Source organism: Capricornis sumatraensis, chromosome 11 (genome assembly GCF_032405125.1).
Source record: "Capricornis sumatraensis isolate serow.1 chromosome 11, serow.2, whole genome shotgun sequence".
In the NCBI taxonomy this organism is placed as follows: domain Eukaryota; kingdom Metazoa; phylum Chordata; class Mammalia; order Artiodactyla; family Bovidae; genus Capricornis; species Capricornis sumatraensis.
The window spans coordinates 85389681-85417571 of record NC_091079.1 but is presented as its reverse complement, the minus strand read 5'-3'; the positions used below and the strand labels follow the sequence as shown (position 1 = coordinate 85417571).

Below are 27891 nucleotides of genomic sequence, written 5' to 3'. Positions count from 1 at the left end.
TGGCAAGTAGATTCTTTACCAACTGTGGGACCTGGGAAGCTTTACTGAAATGTGAAAGTTTGTCCCCATTCCAAAGTCACATGTTGGAGCCCTAACCCCAACATGACTGTTACTTGGAATAAGGTTTCTAGGGAAGCAATTAAGGTTAAATGAAGTCATAAGGGTGGGGCCCTAATCTGACAGGATTAGTATCTTTATAAAACATCAGAGTTCACTGGCTCTCTCTCCACCATGCAAGGACACAGCAAGGAAGTGGCCATCTGGAAGCCAGGAAGAAAACCAGTCCCCTGAGCTTGAGAAATCTTCATTGTCTAAGCTACCTAGTTTATGGAATTTTGTTTTGGCAGTCTGAGCAAACAAACACAAACACACTAATCCCAAGAATTAATCACTGGGTATACGGAAAAGAGAGGAGAAACCAAGGGGTCAAGAACAGTTAACACTGGGTTCTACTACAAATCCAGCCACTCTGATTCTGTGGTACAACCCTTAGCCCTCTGAAGCATCTTTCTTCCCTTCTGTGAAATGAGAGGCTTTAGGCAGAACTTCTTTAGGTCTCTTAAAACTTCCAAACTAAGCTCTTTCCAGTGATAAGACTCTGGAGATGTGCAGAAATGGCACCTTGCAGGGGAAAAGAAAAACAGGCCATCAGCCTTGGCCCTCGGGTGGCTGAAGAAGAAGAAAATGTATTTGGTGTGTGCCACACCTTTGCATCCTTCATCGACACTTTTGCCCATGGCACCGATCTTTCAGGCAAGGAAACCATCTGCCGTGTAACTGGTTGGATTAAGGTGGAGACTGAGATGAGCCCTCTCCATATGCTGCCAACTTGGCTGCCTAGGATGTAGCCCAGAGATGCAAGGAGCTGGGCATCACTGCCCTCCACATCAAACTCTGGGCCACAGGAGGAAACAGGACCAGGACTCCTGGACCAGGAGCCCACTCAGCGCTCAGAGCGCTTGCCCGCTCAGGGATGAAGACTGGGCGGATTGAGAATGTTACCCCCATCCCCTCCGACAGCACCCACAGGAAGAGGGGTCTCCATGGCCACAATCTGAGAAAAGGACTCCTCAGATTGTTGTTTTGTTAATAAACTGCCTTGATGTAAAAACAAAACCAAAAAAAACTCTCAAACTAAAAGTGTTACTTGCTGTGGGCTATGGCTCAGGCAATGACAGTGCCAGGATTCTATCCTCACGAAGTTCTTATGGGTATTCACAAAGCTATTCAGTTACAAGCGTATTCATGACAGAATTGCATTTAATGGCAAAAAACAAAAACAGCAACAAAAAAACTTGTAAATAACCTATCTAACAATAAACTATGTTAAATAAACTATATAGTAGAGCCAGATCATAGAATAAGTATTTATTGTGCAAACCTGTTAAAAAAAATTATCAAGTATATACCGCTGAGAAACCTTAAAATTATAGATTGGTAAAAACTTTGTTAAAAATACTATCAGTGAACATGGAGCACGCCACTCCTGTATGCAGCTGTTCCTTCCACGTAGGTCACTTTTCAAAAAACTGTAAACTGTCTTATTGAGGTATATCTGACATAAACTACAATATCTAAAGTACACATTTGGTAAGTTTTGACACATATAAACCCATAAAACCCATATGCCCATAAAACCAGAATAATAAAGATAACATATCCATCACTCCCCAAAGTCTCCTGGTGCCCCTTTGTAATCACTCCCTCCCACCACTCCGTGCTCTCACTTGCCTTCCCAAATCACCACTGATTTGCTGTCACTGTAGATCAGTTTGTACTTTCTAGTTTTATATAAATGAAATCATACATTACATACTCTTTTTGGCCTGGCTTCTTCCACTCGGTATATTTATGTTGAGATTCACCTATGCCGCTTCATGTATTTATTTCTGAGTGGTATTCCATTGTATGGGTCACTTTGACTCCCAATTAGTAGTCTTTATTTCCAACCCAGTTGCTTCAAGAAAAGAGGTTTCAGCAATGACATCTAACATTTCTTTTAACTTCACCATTTTCAAGGAATTAGGATATTCCAGGCCAGGCTTGATATTATCTCTTTTAGACACCACTTGCTTTGCTTTGAATCTTTCAAAGCACTGATTCATTTAAATTTTACCTAAATTTCATTCTGCAGCAAGTTAACAAACCTAACATTGTGGGGCTACTAGTATGTTCCTGGTGAGTTTTATCAGCTGGGTTCTATCAAGTGACATGAATGCTGATGTCATTAAATATGTCACTAAAATGTCACTTTGTGTTTGTCATTAAATGTAAAACAGTAATTAGTGTATGAATCCATTTTTGTTCTTACTTTAAAAGACACAAAGCTATATGTGAAAAATTATTATTATCTGTATTACCATATACAGTAAACATTTTCAGGTCAAAGGAGAGTCACACACACAAAAAAAGGTGATAGGATTTTACATAATCAGTATTTGCCAGACTGCCGAAGAACTGGAATATCCAGCTACTATTACTGTATAATAGCTTAATTCATAAGCCCTCACGTGTTCGCCTAGAATGGGCTTCTTAGGAAAGATATCCCTCATGTCTCTGGAACCAAAGCATAAATGTAAAATTGTAAACCTACTTTCATAAATATAAATGGAATTTGGAACCTTTTAGAGATAAAGTAGTTCCAATTACATCTTCCAAGTTTTTGGCCTTGTAATTTACACTATCTTTAACTACAGTCTTTAATTACAAGTCTGTATAAAGCTTGGCTAGAGCAACAATTTATTATTTACCAAGCTCCTTTTCACTCATTAATCACAATATGCGTTACAACACAGTTGCAAAGTAGGTCAAAATACTCCTAAATACATTTTTGGCATTCGGTACTTATTAATATTACTCCCCTTTCTATTCTTTGAGAAAGCCTGTATTTAGTTCACTTTAAGACACTTGCTAAAAATGCTAATTATCATTTAACGATAACACATTAAGTTTTCTCATAGGGAAATATAATGTCAAAACCCTAAGGCAGCCGTGAATATCATCTTTGTATTTTTAAGATCTGAAAATTCACTTCTTCCTAATGTTACCCAGATATGGTCAACGCAGCATACAAAAAAGATTATTGGAAATTATCTGTGATCTTCCACAAAAGCTTAAAATAGAACGCAACGAAGGAACTACTTCATCTACATGTAAAACACAATCCAATATGCCTCACATTACTTCGTATTAAACTGCAATAGGAAAATAATACTGCCCACGTGCCTTCCAATTTTTGAGTTCTGGCGAATGACAGGAACGAAAGCCAGGAGCGAAGGAGAGAAAACCACGCGAAAGCGCCCTTGGTCAGGCAGGCAAACTGTAGACACACAACATGGGTAAGTTGAGACAAACTTAACTTGTGAACGAAACCTAGGCCCCGAAAGAAGAGTGCCCGGCTTCGGACTTAACTGAGCCCAACTCTGGAAGCGTCTAGCTGGATCCGTGATCCAGTGAGTAGAATCTGCTTCCACCCCAACACTACTCCCAGAAAAAGAACGGAGAAAAGCAGACAGCTACTAGGGCGACTTGGACCTACACCCCGTGACCTAGTTCCTCAGTCAGTTCAGTCGCTCACTCGTGTCCGACTCTTTGTAACCCCATGGACTGCAGCACGCCAGGCCTCCCTGTCCATCACCAACTCCCGGAGTTTACTCAAACTCATGTCTATTGAGTCGGTGATGCCATCCAACCATCTCATCCTCCGTCGTCCCCTTCTCCTCCCGCCTTCAATCTTTCCCAGCATCGGGGTCTTTTCATATGAGTCAGTTCTTCGCATCAGGGGGCCGAAGTATTGGAGTTTCAGCTTCAACATCATTCCTTCCAATGAACACCCAGGACTGGTCTCCTTTAGGATGGACTGACTGGTTAGATCACCTTGCAGTCCACGGGACTCTCAAGAGTCTTCTCCAACACCACAGTTCAAAAAGCATCAATTCTCCGGCGCTCAGCTTTCTTCAGAGTCCAGCTTTCACATCCTAGCTCTTTACCCTCTTGCACGCCCCGCTCCCCCGCCTCCCCGGCCCGCCGCGGCCCCCAGGCTTCCTCAAGAGCCCCTCCCCTAAACCCATTCAAAGCGCCACGTCTCCTAGCTCCTGGCCACCAGCCATTCCGCAGAGGCTTCCTCCAGTGAACCCCTCCCAACCTCCGGCCCAGAGTCACCGGTCCCCAGTGCTCGGCGCGCCTCCGGCAGACGCAGGAAAACGTGCCCGCCGACCTCCTCAGCTGCGAGCTCCCTCCAACGGCTTCCGCCCCGCCCGGCCTCGCCCGCGCCCACGTGACACCTACGCCCCGCCCACTGGGGGGTCCACGTGACCCGCGACCCGCCCCGCCCCCCGTCGCCTCCCGCTGCGTGGATCGCGGCCGGAGCCGCCATTGTTCCGCCGAGGGAGGACAGCGGGCGCCCGGCACTGGCGCGGAGACGCCGCTTAGCGGCCGCCACTGGAGACACTCCCTCCCGCCGTCCCCCTCCTTCTGGCGGCGGCGGAGTGAGGCTCTGACGAGGGGGGAACCGGGGGAGTACCCCCTCGTCCTCCTGGCAGCGGCCGCGGCCGATCCCCGGCTCCGGCGCGAGGGGCGGCCGCAATGCGCTGGGCCTGAGGCGGTCGGGCCCCGGCGCGTCCTCGCTTCCCTCGACTGTTCCACGGCGTCTCCGCGGCCCGGCGTCATCCCGTGAGTCCTCCCGCTCCCCCTGACGGGGAGGGAAGATGGCTACACGGAGCTGGCTGGACGAGCTGGCCCAGCGGGCCGAGGACGGCTCGGCCCGGCTGCAGGAAATGCTCTCGGTCGGCCTGGGCTTTCTGCGCACCGAGCTGGGCCTCGACCTGGGGCTGGAGCCGAAGCGCTACCCGGGCTGGGTGATCCTGGTGGGCACGGGCGCGCTCGGGCTGCTGCTGCTCTTCCTGCTCGGCTACGGCTGGGCCGCGGCTTGCGCCGGCGCCCGCAAGAAGCGGAGGAGCCCGCCCCGCAAGCGGGAGGAGGCGGCGGCGGCCGCGCCGGCCCCGGCCGCTGACGACCAAGGCGTGCTGAAGAATCTCAGGAGCGAGGAGCAAAAGAAGAAGAACCGGAAGAAATTGCCGGAGAAGCCCAAAGTGAGTAGGGGAGGAGCGGCGGGGTGGTCGGGGGTTGGGGGGCCAAACCCCAGCCGCTCCCGCCGGGAATCCGGCAAAGGGGACCGAGGGAGCATAGTCGAGAGCCGGGATGCAGCCTCCCAGGCGGAGGCGGCGATCGGTGGACACGTTTCTTGGGGAATGGTGGAAATTCAGGAAGTATAGGACCCGGTGGGGCAGAACGCTTTGGAGGAAGGAAGTTAGACTGTCTTGGGGGTACGTTTAAATAAAAGCCGCCCGGAGGTCGAGACAGTTTGGGGACCCTTGACCGCCCGGATGACATGCCAAGCCGCCGCCCCCGCCCCGAGGCCTACTTGGGTTAGGCTGCCTGTGTGTGCGGAGGCCGACGGGACCTTAGGGTGGCGTTGGGAAGTTGTGGCAAGACTGCGCCTGGAAGCCAAGAGCCTGCGTGCTTCAGGTCCCGCCGAGGTGGGAGGCGGTGGAGGAGATAACGGTGACCTAAAAACTCTGGGGCTTACTGGAGGATTAAAGGTACCCAGGTCTGGACACGCTTCCGTTTTAGTTAGGGCTCTAGAAGGGAAATGGTTGCCCACTCTGCTTCTGGCGCATGTGGCCGCTGGAGGCCGGAACAGGAGCCCGGCAAGAGGGAATCTGTCTTCTAACGTACTTTGGGGTACAGGGCACTCTGAGAGGGCGCCAAGGCAACTTCAGCGGAGCGGTGTGGGAGGTTTTGAAATAGGGTAAAAAGGATGACAGAGCAGAATGGTGCCGGGCTGAGAAGAGGGATCAGGCGCCCATTTACCGGACCACGTGTGGAAAGGCAGAGAGCATCACGACCGTCTTATCGTGCCTTCCCCTTTTATTTCTGCAGCCTTGATTGCCATGTCCCCCATGGTTCTCCCATTAGAACTTTCATGGTTTTATTTTACTTCTTTAAAAATAGCGTATAGTTGACCAGAGTATGGAGGGTGTGCAAAATTGGAAACAACTCCTAACCTGTTTTTGCAGCCACTGGTTTTAGCGCCTCACCTTTTCAGCACAGTAAGGTTCTATGTGAAATGCCCTCTGGTTTTTTGCTGGACAGTGAGCGGTATGCATGTGAAAGTTAGTCGTGGAAACTAATATAGGAGACAGATTCAAAAATAATTCTAATATTTTGTGGACTGACAGGTGCTGTAGAGGTGTGAACAGTGTAAATGAGGTTTAGAGAGTGGGAGGGATTTGGAGGAATTTAGCAAAGTTATGGAGGAAGTCAGATTTGAATTCAAGCTAAAGTCATGAGAATATGGTTGGTAACAATACAAAAGATGACACTGTATTAGAGCTGTGACAGGTCACAATTAATGCATTATTAGGTCTAGATTAGACCTGCTGGTTAAGAGGATGCAAGATATGTATAAGAACTAGAAACAGATACAACTTTGTTAGTATGACTACTGCCTTAGGTTAGGAGAAGAGAAAATAGAAGTGATTTGGAAGCTATGTAATTATATTTAAATTTGTAAAGAGTATCAATGTTTACCAGAAAGTAATGTTATGGTGGAAACCTGGCTCCAAAATAGGAAAGAAGGTGATCTTGAAAACAATCACATTCATTCATAAGCCTAGGACCGGTATGGATGAAACAGGTTGTGAACATTTCAAAGCCCTGTTTGCGCCTCTCGAATTTCAGACAGACTTGGGTCAACAGACGGGTGCTAATAGCCCATTGGAAGTGCATCACAAGATGACCCATCCGAAGAAGAAAGACAGACAGGCTCCTGTGGAACTTGTGCTGTGAAAAATGCTCATCAAACTTAGTATTTGTGCTAGGGGGAATGAATAAATAAATCCATTATTAGCTTTGGAGAACAGAGAATGGAAAGGCTGACAGGGTGGCTCAGTGTTAATTGCGAAAGCAAATATGTTTGCCTACCTAACAGTAAAGATGTGTTGGAGAAGTTTATCAACATTTACAAAACTGTGGCTTTCAAAAGTTTTGACCACAACGAAAAGAAAACATTTTACAATACCCCCCCACACACACTATTCTGTTGTTCTTTAATGATATTTGTGACTTACTAAATACGTTTCACATTTGATTTGAGGGGTGACCTATAGAAAAACGCTGCTTTATAGGGTTGAGAAATCCAAGCTTCCATTTAGTTAGTTATTAGTTGGTTAGTATTCATATGCTTCAAGTTTCTGTTTGGGGAAAAGCAGGATACTGCTTGCAAATTGAAGGCAGTAAAAAAGGAAAACCATATTCTTGTGTCTTACAGTGAAAGGGATACAAAAGCAAAAGCTCAGTTTTCCCCAGGGAACTTCTTATTCCAGTTGTGGAAAAAAATCAGAAACTTAACAGTGCAACCTTAGTGAGGACCCAGGTAGCCAGGAAAAACCTTTCATGGAATTTGACTTGAAATGGGGAGGAACTGGATATTGGGAAAGGCTGAAGAAATAGCAAAGGCTTGAGGGTAGAAGACTTTTAACTCTGTAGGCCTGGCAGGAATTGGAACTCTAAACTTGAGTGAGGCATTTAACCTTGCTTCCATTAGCTTGTCATGTTTATAAATTGAACATCTTACTTGAGGTAAAACACTGCAGCATTCCTCAGACTATTCACCCTGACTACTTGCAGTAGTTATTTGAATGCTTGTTAAATCATGTAGATTCCTGAGTCCAACTACAGATACAAATTCAGAGTCTGTGGAGCTAGGTCCAGGGAATCTGCTTTTTTAACAAGCGCCCTTGCCTATTTGAAAATCGAGTGTAGTAGTGCCATAAGATTCAAAGTGTAAGAGAGATTTCTAGGTGCAGACATGTTAATCTTATAATCCATCTTTTATTACTACATCATTCTGATAAACATTTTGGATATGCTTAATTCTGATTCAAGTGGATTCAGGGATGTCAACTACAGTTTTTTTGAAAGGACATTCTGAATTTATTTTTGTCCTTTTTAAGTTTTCTCTTAAATCATTCCAGATTTCACAACTCAAATTTTCAGTTTGTTTCCAGTTGCCTGTTTTTATGTATAGAGTAGATGTCATTTAGCTTTTTAAAATCTTTTTCATAAGCTTTTTTTTTTTTAATTCTTGTATTCGTTTGCTTTTTATCCCCTAATACCTTGCCATAGGTTTTTGTGTTCATTCCCCTGTTAAAAGTGAAGGGGGTGACACTTTTCACTGGGCTTACCACTGTTTTCTTACATGTATTTTTCTTGACACCTCATTCATCATGAGTATTAAGTAGACACTCAGTAAATATTTTTTTCTTGACTTAACCTGTACAGTGATTTAGATGGATGTAAACAGCAACCCACTCCAGTATTCTTGCCTGGGAAATACCATGGACAGAGGAGCCTGGTGGGCTACAGTCCATGGGGTCCCAAAGAGTTGGACACAACTTAGCAACTAAGCAACATCTCAAATAGCTGGTCTTTAGCAGTTATTGCTTTGTGTTTCAACTGGAAGCAGGTAACCAAGATCATCATCAAAGAAAATTCATTTTTAATAAAGATTTTCCATAGTACAATTGTTAATATCTATAAGCTCAATAAATAGTGTTTTGTCTTATTTGCTACTGTATAACCGTGCATAGTGGTTGGCACTTGACAAGTCGTTATTGAATGTATAATACAGTAAAATGACCCACCAAAGTATTGTATGCAGCTTGCTTCTGTTTTTTATGCCTAGAAGACATCCATGTGAGCCACCTTTTTATTTTTATTTTTACAGTGAAAAATGGCTGTGTTTGCCTCATATGGCGTAAATTTTGTAAGGGCCATCTGTCTGCAGCTAGTAGCTTATTCTGACAGTAAGCTGTGTCTTTTGTAGTAGTTACTTCTTTTCCAGTTTCACTGCCACTGCCCTACTTTCAGGTTGTATTACCTTTTGCTGGTGATCCTAACAGCATCCTAACTGGTTCTCCTGCTTCCAGTCCCTTTGTTGCCAATCCTTTCTACCCACTCATGCCAGTTAAATCTTTTAAAGTGTTAGTCACTCAGTGATGTCTGACTCTTGGCGATCCTGTGGACTGTAGCCCACCAGGCTCCTCAGACTCCTCCATGGAATTCTACAGGCAAGAATACTGGAGTGGGTAGCCATTCCCTTCTCCAGGGATTCTTTCCGACCCAGGGATCGAACCTGCATCACTTATGTCTCTCGAACTGGCAGGTGAATTCTTTCTTCACCACTAGCACCACCTAGGAAGCCCAACTCTAATCATGTGACTTTCGAGTTCACATCTTTTCAGTAATTCCCCAACACCTGTTGAATAAAATTCAGTGGCATGGCTCTCAAGCCTTTTCATGATCTAATCCCATCTTAGATTTTATCTCTTACCATTACCCATATGTGGAGAAGGAAATGGCAACCCACTGCAGTATTCTTGCCTGAAAAATTTCATGGACAGAGGAACCTGGCAGGCTACAGTCCATGGGGTCATAAAGAGCCACAACTGAGCACATTACCCATAAGACATTACCATTAGCTAGATGTCAGTGTCTCTCTATTCATACTACCTTTTTCTATTCATATGATTTCTTCTAAAAGGCCCCCTTTTTCTGTATCTCTGCTAATTTCTACCTATCCTTAAATGGCCCAGCTACATTGCTCCCTCTGCTGTAAAGCTTTTCTCTAGCTCCCCAGTTAGAGTTAGTTTCTCTTTTATATATTTATTTTTTATGAGAGCTAAAACAGAGCATCGCCTGGGAATGTGTTTGTAGAATGACTCAGATTTTTTTTGTAACTCTATGCATGTCCAAGAATGACAAGTATTGATTTGGGGGTTAGAAGTAACTTTTAGCTAGTAGGCAAATTTGTGGATATGGAATCTCCAAATAATGGCAATCAACTGTTTGTTTGTATCTATAACTGAACTAATGGGTTTCCCTAGTGTGACTCACTGGTGAAGAATCTGACTACCCATGCAGGAGATGAAGGTTTAATCCCTGGGTCGGGAAGATCCCCTGGAGAAGGAAATGGCAACCTGCTCCAGTGTTCTTGCCTGGAAAACCCCATGGCCAGAGGAGCCTGGTGGGCTACAAACCATGGGGTCGCAAAGGAGCTGGACGTGACTGACTGACTAAAACAACAATGACTGGACTGTTTGGCCTACCTCCAGAACCTCATGTCTAGATGTATACTTGATTTCTTCAGTAGGAAACCTGATGTTTATCTCAAAAACTTTAACATCTTCAGAACAGCACTCATAATACCCTGCCTTCTCCCAGTTGTCCCCATTACTGTAAATGGTAAATGACTCTGCCTTTCCTTCAGTTATTCAGGCCAGATATCTTAAGAATCATTCTTGATTCTTCCCTTTTCCTATATCTTCATCTTGTTCACCTCATATCTGGTCCTTCAGCAAGTACCATCATTTTTATCTCCAAAATATATATTTAGTCCAGCTACTCTCATTCTGTTTCCACCGTAACTCACTCGCACAGCACTAGCTTCTGCCGGCTGCCTCCAGTCATTTCTCAACACCCTAGTAACGAGGCTTTTTAAAAGCAAATCGCCATCTTGTCTAAAACCAACATTTTAGTAGTTTTTGCATTTAAAATCTAAACTTTTTTCCTGTACGGCTCAGCAGCTGCTTTTCTTTCTAAGCAAACTTGAGTCAGCTTCCTCTCATTTGCTACCTTCACAGTAATCCTTTGCACTTCCTCATGCTCTTTCAGAACCCAGTGCTGCAAACTTGACCCACTGTTCTAATCAGCCTTTAGATCTAACTTTGAAACTCACCCTCCTAGAAAATACTTTCCTAATCACCCTATTTGAAATAGGCATCCCCTTCTATTTTCTGTCTCAGTCTTTCGTGTTTCCTTTGTTATAGTTTGTAAATTGTTTATTAACTTCTCCATTTACTTTTGCTCCGGGTTTTCTTTTCTCTTATAAGCCATGCTATCAGATGGCAAACAGTGACTGGCATATTAGAGCCTTTGGTAACTATTTGTTAAATTAAATGCTGAATGATCTAAAATGATATCTTACTGTTTAGCTGGATGGTCTAATCTGTTATTGAGCTAAATAAATTTGTCTTTTAAGATACTCTCAATAAGATTATATGTCTTTTATTCATAGGTAGTGGTTTTGCCCTGTTATCTCAGGTATCACTAAAGTTACATGACATCTATAGGATTTCTTTTTCCCTTTAAGTTGCTAATGTTTTAAGCCTTGAATACTCATTTAATTTAAAAATTCTGAGGAATAGTAAAACAAATATCCCTGATTTTACCAAAAAAAAAAAAAAAAGAATCTTGAGATTCAGAGAGATTGACTTATTCAAGGTCATAGAGCAAAGGCCATTTCAAAGGCAAAACAATATCCTGATTTCTAGCTTAAGAACTCACTGTTATTATCATTATACCGCTCTGGTTTTGATAGCATGTTCCAGGATATTACACTGCATTCAGAGAACAAATCTGATTTTCTCAGTGAGTTACAACTTTATTGCTTTTAAATTTTACTTTTAAAAGTCAGAAGTTTTTGCTGAAAATTATAATGACCTTTACAGCAGCTCCAGAGTTTTGCCTTCATTTGTTTGGTCATATGACAGGACTTTTTCATCCTGTCATTTTCTTCTGCCAGAGGTGCTGCAGAGAAGACCTTTAATAGTTGTGACAGAAAAGACCTTTAACAGTTGTGTTCATCTCAGATACCAAGAGCAGCAGTAAACCCTCTGAGTACTTGTTTTTGTTGCACTTCAGCATTATTGGGTAATGTACTACTTTTCAAGGTTGTGAAAGCCTTGAAAGCATTTTTAAATTAGTATTATTCAAACAAAATCAAGAGATGTGAGGAGTTGGTGTTGCTTGACAAGTTTTTTTTTTGTTTGGGTGGAGGGGAGTTGGTATTTAATTTGTGTTTGTTTGGTTTCGTTTTTTTGGCCATACCATACAGCTTTTGGGATCTTCGTTCCCCAACCAGGGATTGAACCTGGGCCCTTGGCAGTGAAAGCATGGAGTCCTAACCCCTGGCTTGCCAGAGATTTCCTGACTAGTTTTTTGCTCTATTTTCTCTCCAACGGTGCTAGTAGTTTGGAGAGAAACTACTCTCAGATGATCTCAGAAACTACTTTCTCAGATCCATCTGAGAAAGAACTACATGGATATGTGTCCACTGTATCACCTGTAATCCTTATCTCAGTACCCATCTGATATAAAACCTTAAAAACCAATGCTTTATTTAGTGTTTCAAAAATTCTCTAGCATAACTTGGCCATATGATTGGTATTACGTATCATTTATAAAAGTAGCTTTGAGCATCCTTGATGTTCTAGGTTCAACAAAAAGATGTTTTAGAATTCCTGAAGAGGGTTTAGTTTTGGCTAGCTGTTCAGAAGGTGCAGGATCTTTGTGTGCTCCCGTATTCACCTCTGCAACCCCATGGACTGTAGCCCGCCACCCGCCGCTGTCCATGGGATTCTCCAAGCAAGAATACTGGAGTGGGTTGCCATTCTCTTCCAGGGGATCTTCCTGACCCAGGGACAGAACCACATCTGTTGCATTTCCTGCATTGGTAGGCACATTCTTTACTTCTGCAACACCTGGGAAGCCTGTGCAAGAATCTTTATCCTAAAGGAAATATCTCAAGATACATAGCAAGATTTTTACAAATTTGATTTTTAGGCCATATTTATAAGATTATTCTTCTAGTTTTTAAGAGTTTAAAATTGAGGTTGAATTTAAAAGCAAGTAGATAAATTACTGTGAGTGAAGCTGTGTACTGTAATGTTTAGCTTATGTAATTGATAGTGCACAGCATTTGACAGAAAGAAGCACACAGTTTGTGTTTTTAAATAAATGACAAGAAATTGTTCTACCTTGAATATGTATCAGCACTCTTCCTAACTAAAACTAAGAAACTGACCAAGTCTTGTCCACTAAATGAGATAATGCATGTGATTGGCACATGGCAAATGTTGTTGTTGTTTACTCGCTCAATCATGTCCGACTCTTTGCGACCACATGGACTGCAGCAGGCCAGGCTTCCCTGTCCATCACCATCTCCCGGAATTTGATCAAACCCATGTCCATCGAGTTGGCGATGCCATCCAGCCATCTCATCCTCTGTCATCCTCTTCTCCTGCCCTCAGTCTTTCCCAGCATCAGGGTCTTTTCCAGGGAGTCAGTTCTTCACTTCAGGTGGCCAAAGAATTGGAGCTAAAATTTAGCTTCAGCGTCAGTCCTTCCAATGAATATTCAGGATTTATTTCCTTTAGAATTGATTGGTTTGATCTCCTTGCAGTCCAGGGGACTCTCCAGAGTCTTCTCCAACACCACAGTTCAAAAGTATCAATTCTTCTACTCTTGGCCTTCTTTATGGTCCAACTCTCACATCCATACATGACTACTGGAAAAACCATAGCTTTAACTATACAGACCTTTGTCGGCAGAGTAATATCTCTGCTTTTTAATATGCTGTCTATGTTTGTCATAGCTTTTCTTCCAAGGAGCAGACGTCTTTATATTTCATGGCTGCCGTCACCATCTGCAGTGATTTTGGAGCCCCCAAAAATAAAGTCTGTTGCTGTTTCCATTGTTTCCCCATCTATTTGCCATGAAGTGACAAGACATGGCAAATACTTGGAAGTTTCTAGGTCTGTCAGCTAAAGTTGTTATCTGTTGAGTTTCCATGATGTCTTGCCTTTTTTTTTTAAATCATGGACATACTTGTGCTTCCCAGTATGCAAAGTATAATTTCTTGCTAAGCAAATTGAGACTGCAGCCAAGTAGTAACTTGTCCAGGGTGATAGACATTGGGGATTCAACCGTGATCTCAGCTTTCCTTCAAAACACACACTATTCTCCTTTTAGAGGCGGGGGATGGGGAGGTGGGGAGCCAGGGCAGAGTATACCTTTTGTCTGGCTTTTTTTCTGAGCTATACCTGTCTTCCTTTGCTGGGGTCTAAGCTTTGTGAGGACAGGGATTGTGCCTCACTTGTCTCGTTTCAAGGCTTTAACAGCCCTGCTTATTACTCTGCTGGGTTCATTTAATGGATATTGAGTGAATGAAATCAAGTGAATATTGTGTAATCTTTTTTAGAATACAGACTATAAGCAGCTTTTTAAGAAAAAAGATAGTACAACATGTCTCTCAAGCAAGCCTGGACTATTTCTAGCCTGTGAGAGGCTATATTTACTCATCATTTGTATTCTGTTAACTTCCCAAAAGAATTTGTGTCTGCAGCATTGGGCCCATTGGATACATGTACAGTTTTTTAAGGCTCTTGACCACCAGAACTTAACATTCATTTTGAGCTTGCTAATATGAAAAAATGACTTGAATGCTGGAACATAGGATGAGGATATGGGCCTTCGTAGCTTTGGAGAGGAAAGGATATTGAAGGAAAGAAACTGTTTCTTGAACATGTAAAGTATGCTTTCGCATGTTCTCTCAGTTACTTTAGCAAGAAACCTATACAAGACAAATTACATATTTTCTGCATATTTACAGATGATGAAGTTGAGGATTAAGTCAAGGAAAATGTTTAAAATCACAGTGATTAAATATAGAAGTTGGACCTTAATCCCAGGTTGTCCACTCCAAACCCCATAGACTTTTCATATTTCACTTTTTTTGATAGTTAGTAGACTACCCTTTTAGTTTTGAAAGTTAAGTTTCCAAGTAATTTGAAGTCATGGGTTTTACATTTTGTGACTAAAAATAAAAATTTACATAATTAAGTGAAAATCAGTTCAGTTCAGTCTCTCAGTCGTGTCCGACTCTTTGCGACCCCATGAATCGCAGCACGCCAGGCCTCCCTGTCCATCACCAACTCCCGGAGTTCACTCAGACTCACGTCCATCGAGTCAGTGATGCCATCTAGTCATCTCATCCTCTGTCGTCCCCTTCTCCTCCTGCCCCCAGTCCCTCCCAGCATCAGAGTCTTTTCCAGTGAGTCAACTCTTCACATGAGGTAGCCAAAGTACTGGAGTTTCAGCTTTAGCATCATTCCTTCCAAAGAACACCCAGGACTGATCTCCTTCAGAATGGACTGGTTGGATCTCCTTGCAGTCCAAGGGACTCTCAAGAGTCTTCTCCAACACCACAGTTCAAAAGTTTCAATTCTTCGGCACTCAGCTTTCTTCACAGTCCAACTCTCACATCCATACATGACCACAGGAAAAACCATAGCCTTGACTAGACGGACCTTTGTTGACACAGTAATGTCTCTGCTTTTGAATATGCTATCTAGGTTGGCCATAACTTTCCTTCGAAGGAGTAATAGGAGTGTCAAATGTTAAACCTTATATATGCTTATTGTAGCATTAGATTCTTTTTAAAAAATATTTATGTGTTTATTCAGCTGCATCAGGTCTTTGCTGGGCCACGTGGGGTCTTTTGTTGCTGAGCATGGACTGTAGTTGTGGCACACAGGCGCTCTAGTAAGGACTCGGTTGTTTAGCGGCCCATTGGAGCTTAATTTCCTGACCAGCGATTGGAACCAAGTCCCCTGCATTACAAGACAGATTCTTAACCATTGGACCACCAGGGAAGTCCCAGCTATGGGTTCTTTTGATATTTAGAATCAGTTTAACAAATATGTAAAGGTCATTCAAATGGAGTAGAAGTCTATTATTAAGCATACCTTCTTATTCTGAACTTTATCACTCCCAGAGGGCAGATTTCTTTCATATGTCCGTGTCCCTGAGGCCCCTAGCCCAATGCCTTGTACTAAAAAGTACTTAGTGTGTAAAGAATTGTATGAAATTAATAAATTGGAAACTAATGTGAAGGACTTTATTTCCTTGAAATAATTGTTATTAAATAAGACCCTTCTCCCCTGCTGTGTGGCCCCCTCCTCCCTTTTATTTTCCTGATTGTCAGCTGGGTGTTTTCATTCTGCATTATCACCCTCCCAAGACACACACACACACCACACACACACACACACGCCACGCGTTCTTTTGCTAATGTATTTTTAAGAAAGATCTGGGCTGGGATTTGAGGAAATGTATTAATATTAAGGCTGACATGGCATTGTCTACAAGTTTATCCACATAAGAAATTTTATTTTCTGTTACTGGTTGATTTTCACCAAATTTGGAGGATATTTTGGAGTGGTTTAATTTAAAGTATAGGTTGGATGCTATATATAAAATTAACTTGGATTGGCCCTAGAGGGAAACACCTCAAAATTTTCCAGAGAATTTTAAACTTGGGGCACAGAGAGAAGCTCATGTAATTCTAATCTGTAGAAGCGACATTGCATATATTAAGGCTCCATGACTAGAGAAACTACTTTCATGTAAAACTGAGCGTGGAAGTATTATTTGATTTGAAGTGTTAGTTTGTGATTAGTTCTTTTCATGTGAGCAAATCTACATAATACATTTTTATTTATTGTTGTTGTTTAGTCACTAAAGTCGTGTCCATCTCTTTGGTGACCCCCATGGACTGTAGCCCACCAGGCTCCTCTGTCAATGGAATTTCCCGGGCAAGAAGACTAGAGTGGATTGCCATTTCCTTCTCCAAGGAATCTTCCTGACCCAGGATCAAACCTGTCTTCTGCATTGGCAGGTGGATTCTTTATCACTGAGCCACTAGGGAAGCCTTCATGCTTCTATTTAGGGATTTACTAATTTAAATGTGGTTAATGCTTTTCTGGATTACTGGGAAGGTGTGGTCAGACATTCTGGAGAGCTAAGTCAAGTGGGCATTAAGCACTGCTGTTAATAAAGCTAGTGGATGTGACAGAATTCCAGTAGAACCCTAAAGGATGATGCCTCAAGGTGTTGCCTTCAATATGTCAGCAAATCTGGAAGACCCAGCAGTGGCCACAGGACCAGAAGAGGTCAATCCTCATCCGAACTCCAAAGAAGAGTAGTACTAAAGAATGTGCTAGCCATCAGACAGTTACACTCATCTCCCATACTAGTAAGGTCATGCTTAAAATCTTGCATACTAGGCTCAGCATTATGCCATCCAAGAACTTCCAGATGTCCAAGCTCGGTTTAGAAAAGGAAGACGAACCAGAGATCCAATTGCCAACATTCGCTGGATCATAGAGAAAACAAGGGAATTCCAGAAAAACATTGACTACGCCAAAGCCTTTGACTGTGTGGATCATAATAAACTGTGAAAAGCTCTTAAAGAGATGGGAATACCAGACCATCTTACTTGTCTCCTGAGAAACATGTACGTGGGCCAAGAAGCAACGGTTAGAACCCTGCATGGAACAACTGACTGGTTCAAGATTGAGAAGGAGTGCCACCCGGCTGTCTGCTGTCACCCTAATAGTTTAACCTATACGCTGAGCACATCATGAGAAATGCCGGGCTGTATGAGTTACAAGCTGGAATCAAGACGGGCGGGAGAAATAACAACCACCTCAGATATGCAGGTGATACCACTCTAATGGCAGAAAGCAAAGAGGAACTAAAGAGCCTCTTGATGAGGTTGAATGAGGTGAGTGCAAGAGCTGGCTTAAAACTCATTATTAAAAAAAACTAAGATCATGGCATCTGACCCCATTACTTCATGGCAAACAGAAGGGGAAAAGTGGAAGTAGTGACAGATTTCCTCTCTTGGGCTCTAAAGTCATTGTGGATGGTGACTGCAGCCATGAAATCAGAAGATGTTTGCTTCTTGGCAGGAAAGCTATGGCAAACCTAGACAGTGTGTTGAAAAGCAGAGACATTACTGTGCTGACAAAGGTCAATATAGTCAAGGCTGTAGTCTTCTCAGTGGTCATGTACAGTTGTGATAGCTGGACTGTAAAGAAGGCAGAGCGCAAAAGAATTGATGTCCTGTGGTGCTGGTGGAGACTCCTGAGGGTCCCTTGGACAGCAGGAAGATCAATCAATCTTAAGGGAAATCAACCCTGAATACTCATTGGAAGGACTGGACGCTGAATTTGAAATTCCAGTATTTTGGTCATCTGATGTAAATAGCTAATTCATTGGAAAAGTCCTTGATGCTAGCAAAGATTGAAGGCAGAAGAAGAGGGCGTCAGAGAATGAGATTGCTGGATGGCATCACCGATACACTGAACATAAATTTGGGCAATCTTTGGGAGATGGTGAGGGACAGAGAGGCCTGGCATGCTGCAGTCCATGGGGTCGCAGAGTCAAACACGACTGGGCAGCTGAACAACAACAATGCTTTTCCAGGACAAGGCCTTCTTGACCAGTGGTGCAGAATACGAGACCAGATTAGTGCTATTGGTGGTGGGTAAGAGAGGCACAACCACAATAGTGTATCCTTTCTTCCTGCTGTTGACTTTTTCTTCAGGATAGGAGGCTTTTTATCAGTATTGCATGATACCAGGCATTTGCAGGGAGTTGTTGATGACTTTTGGAGTCCCAATAATTATGAAGCCTATATAAAGCCCAAGAGACAGTGGAAAATTGGAAAATCTGCATAGACCAGAAGGAACAGCTGCAGTTCTAGCCACTACACAAGTCGATGTTGCAGAGAAGGGAGGAGAATCAGCAGGGGTTGGAGCGTGGGACCACCTTTGGCTTGCTGACCATTGGAAGCCTATAAAATGGACACTGAGCATTCCTGACCACTGACTGAGGACTTCTGACTGTTCAAAAGGAGAGATGGTTTCATCTGTGACTTGGGTGGCTCTGAACATGTTTGCAGTTGTCTCAAAGGAATTTCCTATAACTGTTTGGTGGTTTTTTAATAGTTTTTAACCACTTAATTTCACCTTTTTACAGTTAGTATATAAATTGTTGTTACTGCTTAGTCCCTAAGTCGTGTCCAGCTCTTTTTGTGGCCCCATGGACTTGTTGTCTGCCTGGCTCCTCTGTCCATGGGATTTCCCAGGCAAGAATACTGGAGTGGGTTGCTATTTCCTTCTTCAGGGGATCTTCCCAACCCAGGAATTGAACCTGTCTCCTCCATTGGCAGGTGGGTTCTTTACTACTGAATCACCAAGAAGGCCCAGTATATAAAATGACTCAATTTAGTCATTTACATGAGTAAAATGGAAGTATTATAAGTGACTATGATAGTTTCCTGAAAGGATTAGTTAAATGAAGCTTCACGTATATGAGGCTTGTGAGCTGCCAAGGAAAAAGATGGGGAACTGTGTGGACTTGAAGCTGTGAGACTGTTCAGGTGGAGTAAAGCTTACATAGAAAGGTGAGGATGACCCCAGAAAACCTGAAAAAATAAGTTTGGCTAGAGAGAGGACGGTCTGAAATAAATGGCATGTGAGAATTGACAGGTAAGGTGGTGATACTGGAAAGTATTGATAGAATTAAATAAAAGTTTTGTATTCCTGATGTGGATATGGCTGTAAGTCCAAGTCCCTTTCTAGGGTTTCTGACCATTCTCTATGCATGGTCTCCTCCACCCCACCTCATCCCTGCCCCCCAGTATACATAAACAAATGAGAAGGGATAGCATTAAAGGAGCAGAGCAGCACAGAAGGAAGAAAACCAAACCAAGAGTAAGGACACCTCGTTTCAGCATTAGCCGTCTGCCTTTAACAAGTTGCTCAAAACTCAGCAGATTAAATTTGGATTAACTAGGAATTTAATCAAGTAAAAGACAGCTTTTTTGATTTTTCTGCTGTAAATCTTGTCTCTTTTTTCCAACTGCATATCCCTGATAATTTAGCACAAATGTAGGTAATGTCACATTAGAAACCTTTGCACGTTCATATTGTTTTCTTGACTATAGCTCTGCTATAATAAGTAATTGATGAAAGTTTGTTCTGCAAGAACTGAGAATGAAGCAATTGAAACTAGTATATTGATTATTAACTTATTGTGTTGAATATGAGAAGAATGGGCAAGTGAAAAGAAGTAAGATCCAGAAAGAAGAGATTAGAATACAGATTCCTAGTCCTTTTCTTCAGGGTCCTGAATCTAAGTACATTTCTGGCGATGGGGCTCAGAAATGCTTAAAAAAAAAAAAACCAACTAGTGATTCTGATTAAAAGTTAGGATTGGTGTTCACAGACTTCATTCTACTCATGAAAATCTCTCAGTGCTATCATTTTGTTTTAGAGATGTTGGGAAAGCTGAGATAGCCTTTTTAAACTGTGGCATTGGGTTAGCAAAGCTTCTAAATCATAGAATAGTATAGCCATTCGATTGTAGGATTACAGGGGACATTAGAGATTATCTAATACAAAGACCAATGAACTATGGTCCTTGGACCAAATATGGCCCTCCACCTATGTTTATAAAATTCTTTGGAACACAGGTACACTCATTTGTTTATGTATCATCTCTGGCTATTTTTGTGCTAGCAGAGTTTTGTGTTGTAACAGAGACTACACGACTCATAAAGCCTAAAATATTTTCTGTTTGGCCCTTTACCAAAAACGTTCGTGGACTTTTGAATAGATCAGACCTATCATTTTTACAGATGTAGAAATAATACTCAAAGATAATGAAATACTCCGAGTACACAGCCAGTTGGTGGTCAGAGTGCAAGTACCATTTAGTTCTTGCTTCCATTCCATTATTTTTTGTTGGAGGTACTGATGCCTAGGTGAAATCAGAATATAAGTTTGTGGTACAAATTTCGCTTATAAGTTCATTCTTTTTTACACTACAAGTTCCTAGAAATGGTAGTCTGACACGTCTTAGATGACACAGCTGTATAAAAGTCTTTTTAGTTTTGGTTGGGGTAGAATTTGATCACTGATTCTATTTCCTGAGTATAGATCTTTGGTTTGATCTGCCGGGCAGTTTGGTAACAGCATCCATTTTTGTTGCTATGCAGCCAAATGGACGGACCATTGAAGTGGCTGAGGAAGAAGTTGTCCGAACTCCTCGAAGTGTAACAGCAAAGCAGCCGGTAGAGTCAGACAAGAAAAACGAAAAGGTAAGTTTGGGAGCCTATGACATTATATGCAGGGCTCTTAATAAAGAGAGTGACATACAAAATGTTACATATACACCCCCCCATTTAAGGAAGACTAAAAATGTGAGCTTATCGTAGTGGATGGATAGGTAGTGAAGGTTTAAGTAAGTTGTGTGTTTTTAAGGAAGGATGTATCACTATGTGTTTCTAAACGTTGCTGTGGCATTATTAAGCATTCTGCCAAAGACAACTTATTCATGACTTGAACATCTTTTATATGAATAAGGTTCCAGATATGTTACATATTTCTTACAGGAAAACAAAATTGTGTTACCTTTGCTAACAGTGCACATCTGACCTAAAAAGCTTGACAAAATTGTCCTATTGTAGTGTTAAAGTAGATTTCTTTTGTGATAGCAGCATAATCATCTGTTTACTAGATACAATTTGACTTTGTTTAACAAAGGAAAATGTTCTATACTCAGGTCATTATTAAAAGATTTGGGTGTGCACTGTTAAATTTTCAAATAAGACAGTGTATACCCTATAAATGATACATCCCTGGGATTTTATTCATTTTCTAGTTGCTAGTGTTAGAACTGACCCATTTTTGTTTGACTTAATTTAGCTTGTAAGTAGGCAAAATGTACAAGAAACTTAACAATGGTACCTCCTGCTGTGGGCAAGAGACTTCTTATTTAATTCCTTTTGGTATATTAAAAACTGCATACATGACCAGTGGCATAACAACAAAAGAGATGAACTTGTGTGCCAGCTTTTGCAGATTTCTTATAATATGAGGACTACCATATTAGAAGCTGCTGTCTCCTCTAGGCACTCTCTTATTATTACCAAACTTCTTGTAAATTTAAAAAAACTGCACACACATGCACACCCTTTTCTTTTCTTTTTTTTTTTCTTTAAACCCTGTGCATACATAACTCCTTTTCAGGGGAAAGCAAACAAAAAAGCAGCCACAGGTAATAAGTAGTTTCTAGAAACCAAGGTACTGTAGCTCCTGCCCCATAGAATCGTGGTGTGAAGTGGTTGATACAGTTTCTTAACGCTTGTAATTGCAAAGTAACACTGAAGAACTGGTGAGATCAATTCTGCCCCTGTAATCCAGTGAAATTGGTCTAGGGCCAAGATAACTGCAGGTAGGATAGCTTAAAATGAAGGATGGTTGTGGGAAAGAATTAAATATATGCCTGACTTGTCCTTTGGCAGTAAAATAAATAGAAAATTACTTGTATTAACAAATAAGCATACAGTTTAGGAATTGTGAATTTACACTGTGAATAGTTTATATGTTTAATATAGCTTTATAGATTTATACTTCTTGCATGTAATGTTTCCTTATTCCTGGGCTTTCTCTCTGCTAGTGAGCATTTTATACCTAACTCCTGCTTCTACTCCCTGAATTTTCCTGAAAAATCTGTAGTTGGAATAATTTATCAGCTACCATTTGTCTCTGATTAATCACATATAGATTGTATGTATCAGGATGTAAAACCACAGGATGATTAAAGTCATTCTGAAATATCTTATGTTAGAAAATAATTGTAATAGTTGACATTTGTTAAGTATCTATAATGTGGCCGGCACTGTGCAAGATGAGGTAAATGTATTTACTCATATAGTAGGAACAACTTATTGAGTGCTCACTGAGTGTACTTTTAAGGCTTTCTAGAATATATATACGTGTTACTTTAGTTATCCTTAAAGGAACACTAAGGAGGTGGTATTATACCTATCTTAAAAATAAGAAACCTGAGGTTTAAGTTACCTAAGCTATTAGAAGTATAGTCAGACCCATCTTGACTCCAAAGTCTATGCTTTTTACTGCTTTGTGTTATTTCTAATCCTTTCAAAAACTCCTCCAGGCAAATAGTATTAGCCCCATTTACAGATAAGGGCTCTGAAGTATAGAGGAATTTTGTGACTTTTCTAATTTCATGTATATTAATAGTTTCTGAACTAGGAATTGAACCCAGCTCATTCTGATGCCAAAGCCCGTGCACTTTGTGATCACTTGGCAGAACCACCTCCTTTTAGCCACTGTTGCCTTCTCAGTTCAAGGCTTCTGCCTTTGGTTAGTTGCCTATTTGATTTGACTTTTTCCTTAATAATAAACGCTACAACCCATGGCTGGTGTTTCTTTTTTCCATTTTGCATCTAAAATTTATCCTTTTTAACTTGGTTCAGTCCAGCTCTTTTCAGTTAATTTTTTGTGCTGTGTGCTTTTATGTTTTAAATATGTGGGGTTTTTTTCAGACTTCTTGTCTTTTTTTATAAATAAACATTTTAGATCTATTATGTACCTTAATATATATTATTATATATTTGTTTTTGTCTCAGACCCACACCTTAGGCAACTTGAGAAATACAGTTTGCACATAAAGCACTTGGACTCTGTGCAGTGATACTGAATGCCTTGTCTCGTCACTTGTTTGTTGTTGTTACCTAGTCACTGAGTCGTGCTGTGAACCCCTGGGCTGTAGCCTGCTAGGCTCGCTGTCCACGGGACTTCCCAGCCAAGGATACTGGAGCGGGTTGACATTTTCTTCTCCAGGGGATCTTCCTGACCCAGGGTTCAAACCTGCATCTCCTGCATTGGCAGGTGTATTCTTTACCACTAAGCCACCAGGGAAGCCCATCACTTGAGTAAGCCTTATAGATAAAACTTTGTCTAGAAAGCAGGTAAGACGAGCTACAGATCTTGAGGGCATAAAGCAAGTTAAGCCACCAGGTTTTCATTTGGGTCAGTGCTTGACCCAAAAGTGCTTGAAGGCCAGTGCTTCATTGATGCTGGTCTCTAATAGAATATACATTGGTCCATTAGCCGGGCTGAATGTATTGTGCTACTAGATGCTGAAAGGGAGTAAAGAAAAATAGAAGATGTACTTACCCTCAGAGAGATTACAGCCTTGTTCAGGAAAGACAAACATAAGAGAAGGTATCAGGTAATGCCTTGAGTGCCAGGTATTCAGAGAAGGATTATCCTGTTTGGGTAGCCAGAAAAGATTGACTTAATTGGACTGTTGTGGATGGGGATGGTATTTCAGTAAGTAGAAGTGGGGGCCACTTTTGGCAGAGGAGAGAAACAAGTGAACACAGTCATTGTTCATTTAAACAAAAGAATATATTTAGACATACTCAAGGGAAAGGCCAATCAAGTTTGACAGGTCAGGGTGGGGTGGGGGTGTGATAAAAACTTAGATATGTTCAGCAATATTTATAATGAACGAATCAGCATTGCATCCATGATTGTAAAGGTCTGAATTAAGATAGAAGTATAAAGGTGGTTAGTAAGAAAAATAACAAACACAAAAATGTATAACATTTAGTCGCCATCAGGTTGTTGAGGACGAAGTCAGTGATTGTCCTACTGAAATATTCATTATAAGTATTAACAGCTTCTTACATTTTGTGATGTACACAGTGTACAAAGTATTTCCACATCTCTTAATCCTAAGGTACAGCTCTGGGGAGGAGGGTATGATCTTTTTTTTTTTAATACAGCTAATTGAAAAGAGTTTAATGAATTTCCCAGGATCACATAGTAGTAAGGAATGGTCTGTCAATTTCTCTGAAATAGCAGTTCTCAAAGTGGCCCATGGACCCCTGGGCAGAGGTTCCTAGGACCTTTTTTGGGTCCCAGAAGACAAAACTGTTTTCCTAATAATTGAAACATTGTCTTTTTTACTCTAATTCTTGCATTAATGGTCCAAAAGCAACAGTGAGCAAAACTATTGACTCTGTAGTACAAACAAAGTCAGTGACACCAAACTAATAGTAGTTGAATTCTTTACAGTAGTCTACTTACAGTGTAAAAAAACCTTGTTCCACTAGAAAAGTATCCTTGATGAATCTATAAAAATGATAATTTTATTAGATCTTGACCTCTGAATACATGCCTTTTAATTATTCTGTATGATGAAATGGGAAGTATGCATAAAGTATGCTGTGTACTGAAAAACAGTGGTTGTCTTGAGGAAAAACACCAGTGCAGCTGAGTTGCAGGCTGGACTAGCCACTTAGTTCTTGTTACTCCATTTTCACCTGAGAGAACAAGTAGTAAGCAGGCCATGGTTATTTAGACTCCAGTATTTGTAGAATTTTCTCAAAAATAGTCAGGACACTTCAAGGAAAACAACTGATAGTATTGTTGAAAAACGCTTTGTTTCCAAGTAAAAATTAGAAATTTGGAAAATGTCTACCGCCATGAGCTTAAAAACGTCCCAGTACTTAATGAATTTATGATGAGATCAGTGGTGATGTTAACAATTTTTTTTTTAAGATAATGCATATAATGGAATGCTTTTTAACCTTTTGAGAGATGTATATGCTCTGCTTAGCGTAACTCAGCAAATCAGTATTTTCCAAATGCTCAATGATTGCATGTTCTAAAATTAGACAAGTGTAAAAGATTCATTTAAGGTGCAAGATCAGTGGATTTTAATGTAGTATAGAAAGCTCGTTGACGAAGTTTCGACTTCAACATTGCAACAGTTTTTAAGAAACTACGTTTGACAAGTTTTGGTGTAATATTTTTTCCTTCTTCTATCTAAAGTCCTTTGTGACTTCTCATTGTTCTTGTTCTACAATCTTGAATATAATCAAAGGCACTGTAGCTCAAGTCTTTTCCTACTTCTCTAAGCTCCAGACACATTGGTTTTCATTCTTTTTTGTTAAATGGCTTTATTCTGAGATATAATTTAGCTCTTTCATGTGTACAATTTTAGTGTGTTTACAGAGTTGTACAGCTGTGACCACAATCTAATCTTTAAACAGTTTCCTCTTCCCAAGAAGAAAACATGTGCCTGTTTAGCAGTTGCTCCCTGTTTTCCCTGTCCTCCCCTTGCAACTACTAATCTTTGGTGTACTGTCAAGAATACCACAATTACACAACATTGTAAAGCAGTTATACTTAATTGCTTTACAACTATATTTTTTTTAATGCAAAAAAAATAGCACTATTATGTAGAAAACTACTGAAAAACTACTCCTTCCAGTTACGTATCTGCATGTACGTAGCTATATTTTTTATATGCTTCAATCAAACAATGTATCAAAGTAAATTAACGCAAAAACATATATGCAAATCCAGGGTTTTGTTTTTTTTTAATGGAGGCAGATGCAAAAGATATTTGCACAGTGTAAAACATGACATTCTTCTCACTAAAATGTTTGTTTCGGAAAATAAGTTTGTTTATATGGGTACAATTATACAGTATATTTTATTATACTTTGAAATAAGTTAATTCACATCTAAACAAATTTTAAATTTATAATGGTAGATATCAGTGGACACAACCCACACAAACAAAGGCTCTTCAATATTCTCAACACATTTTAAGAGTATAAAAGATTATCCTATGACCAAGATGTGTGAGGAGTAATTAGTGTTTAGAAACCAAAGACAAAATTATTTTGAGGCAGCATAGATTTTATACAAGCATAAACTGTAGCAGCTCTTAGCAAAATAGAGTAAAACCTGCATGCCCAGGGAATTTACATACATTTGTTTTATCTTCCATAATGTATCTTAGAAACTGTAGTTTCAAACCAGGGATTGTCAAACCAAGACCAACTGGTCATATGAGGCTCTCTGCCTATTGTTGAAAGTTTTATTGGAACACAGACAGACTTACTCATTTATGTATTGTCTGTGGCTGCTTTTGCAATACAGCAGCAAAGTTGAGTGAGTGCAAAAGAGGTCTTGTAGTTTACAAAGCCTGTCTGGTCTCTTTTTTTCTTTTTTCCCCCTGAACCCTTGTTTTAAACTCTTAATATAGTCTTTTGGGTTCATTAAAATGTCTTGTTATCTGGACTGCTTTAATATCATCTGATTCTCTTTAAGTCTTGGACTCTTTGACCTTCCAGGCTCCCTTGTACCACAGTCTGTAGCTTTGTGATTTGGGTTCCACCCAAGGAATTAATTTTCAAGGCCTTCTTTAAGGTTAACCAAGAGAACCCTCATTTCTGCCTTTAGACTTTTCAGTCTGAATGCCTAACAAACAGTGGAACTGAGACTAGAACCAGGACTACCGCCTTAGCACATTGTTTTTCCATGATGCTGTAGTTCTGTCTGGCAGGAAGTGGTAGGGGGTTCAAAAGTGAAACTGAACTTGTTTTTTAAAGTGATTAGATTGAAGCAAGAATGGATCACCCTATTGTGCAGGATGAATCACAATTTGGAATCAAGATTGCCAGGAGAAATAGCAGTAACGTCAGATATGCAGATGACACCACCGTTATGGCAAAAAGTGAAGAGGAACTAAAGAGCCTCTTAATAAAGGTGAAACCGGAGAGTGAAAAAGCTGGCTTAAAACTCAACATTTAGAAAACGAAGATCATGGCATCCGGTCCCATCACTTCATGGCAAATAGATGGGGAAACAATGGAAACAGTGATAGATTTTATTTTCTTGGGCTCCAGGATCACTGCAGACAGTTAATGCAGCCATGAAATTAAAAGACACTTGCTCCTGGAAAGAAAACCAATGACAAACCAAGACAACATATTAAAAAGCAGAGACATTACGTTGCCAACAAAGGTCTGTATAATCAAAGCTGTGGTTTTTCCAGTAGTCATGTGCGGATGTGAGAGCTGCACAATAAAAAGGCTGGTTGCCAGAGAATTGATGCTTTCAGACTCTGGTGCTGGAGAAGACTCCTGAGAGTCTCTTGGACTGCAGGAAGATCAAACCAGTCAATCCCAAAGGAAATCAGTCCTGAATATTCACTGGAAGGACTGATGCTGAAGCTGAAGCTCCAAAACTTTGGCCACCTGATGCAAAGAGTCAAGTCATTGGAAACGACTCTGATGCTGGGGAAGATGGAAGTGTCGGGAGGAGAAAGGGGCGACAGAGGACTAGATGGGTAGATGGCATCACTTACTCAATGGACATGAGTTTGAGCAAACTCTGGGATATGGTGAAGGACAGGGAAGTCTGGTGTGCTGCAGTCCATAGCGTTGCAAAGAGTTGGACAACTGAAAGACTGAACAACAACAAAAAATTGGAAATGGGAGAGCCCAATCTGGGAACGAGTTAAGGG

General features: G+C 41.2%; 1 protein-coding gene and 1 pseudogene across 5 annotated transcripts in view; both read left to right on the top strand.

Moving 5' to 3' along the window:
• Positions 1–605: 605 nt before the first annotated feature.
• Positions 606–1090, top strand: LOC138088349 (small ribosomal subunit protein uS11-like; annotated as a pseudogene).
• A 3616-nt stretch (positions 1091–4706) lies between these two features.
• Positions 4707–27891, top strand: part of MTDH (metadherin) — a 57220-nt gene continuing 34035 nt past the window's right edge. For all 5 annotated transcript variants that reach the window (XM_068983262.1, XM_068983259.1, XM_068983261.1 and 2 more), the window contains exons 1-2: positions 4707–5090; positions 20750–20851. In XM_068983262.1, the coding sequence (XP_068839363.1) occupies positions 4707–5090; positions 20750–20851 (486 nt within the window). The remainder of the gene's footprint in view (positions 5091–20749; positions 20852–27891) is intronic.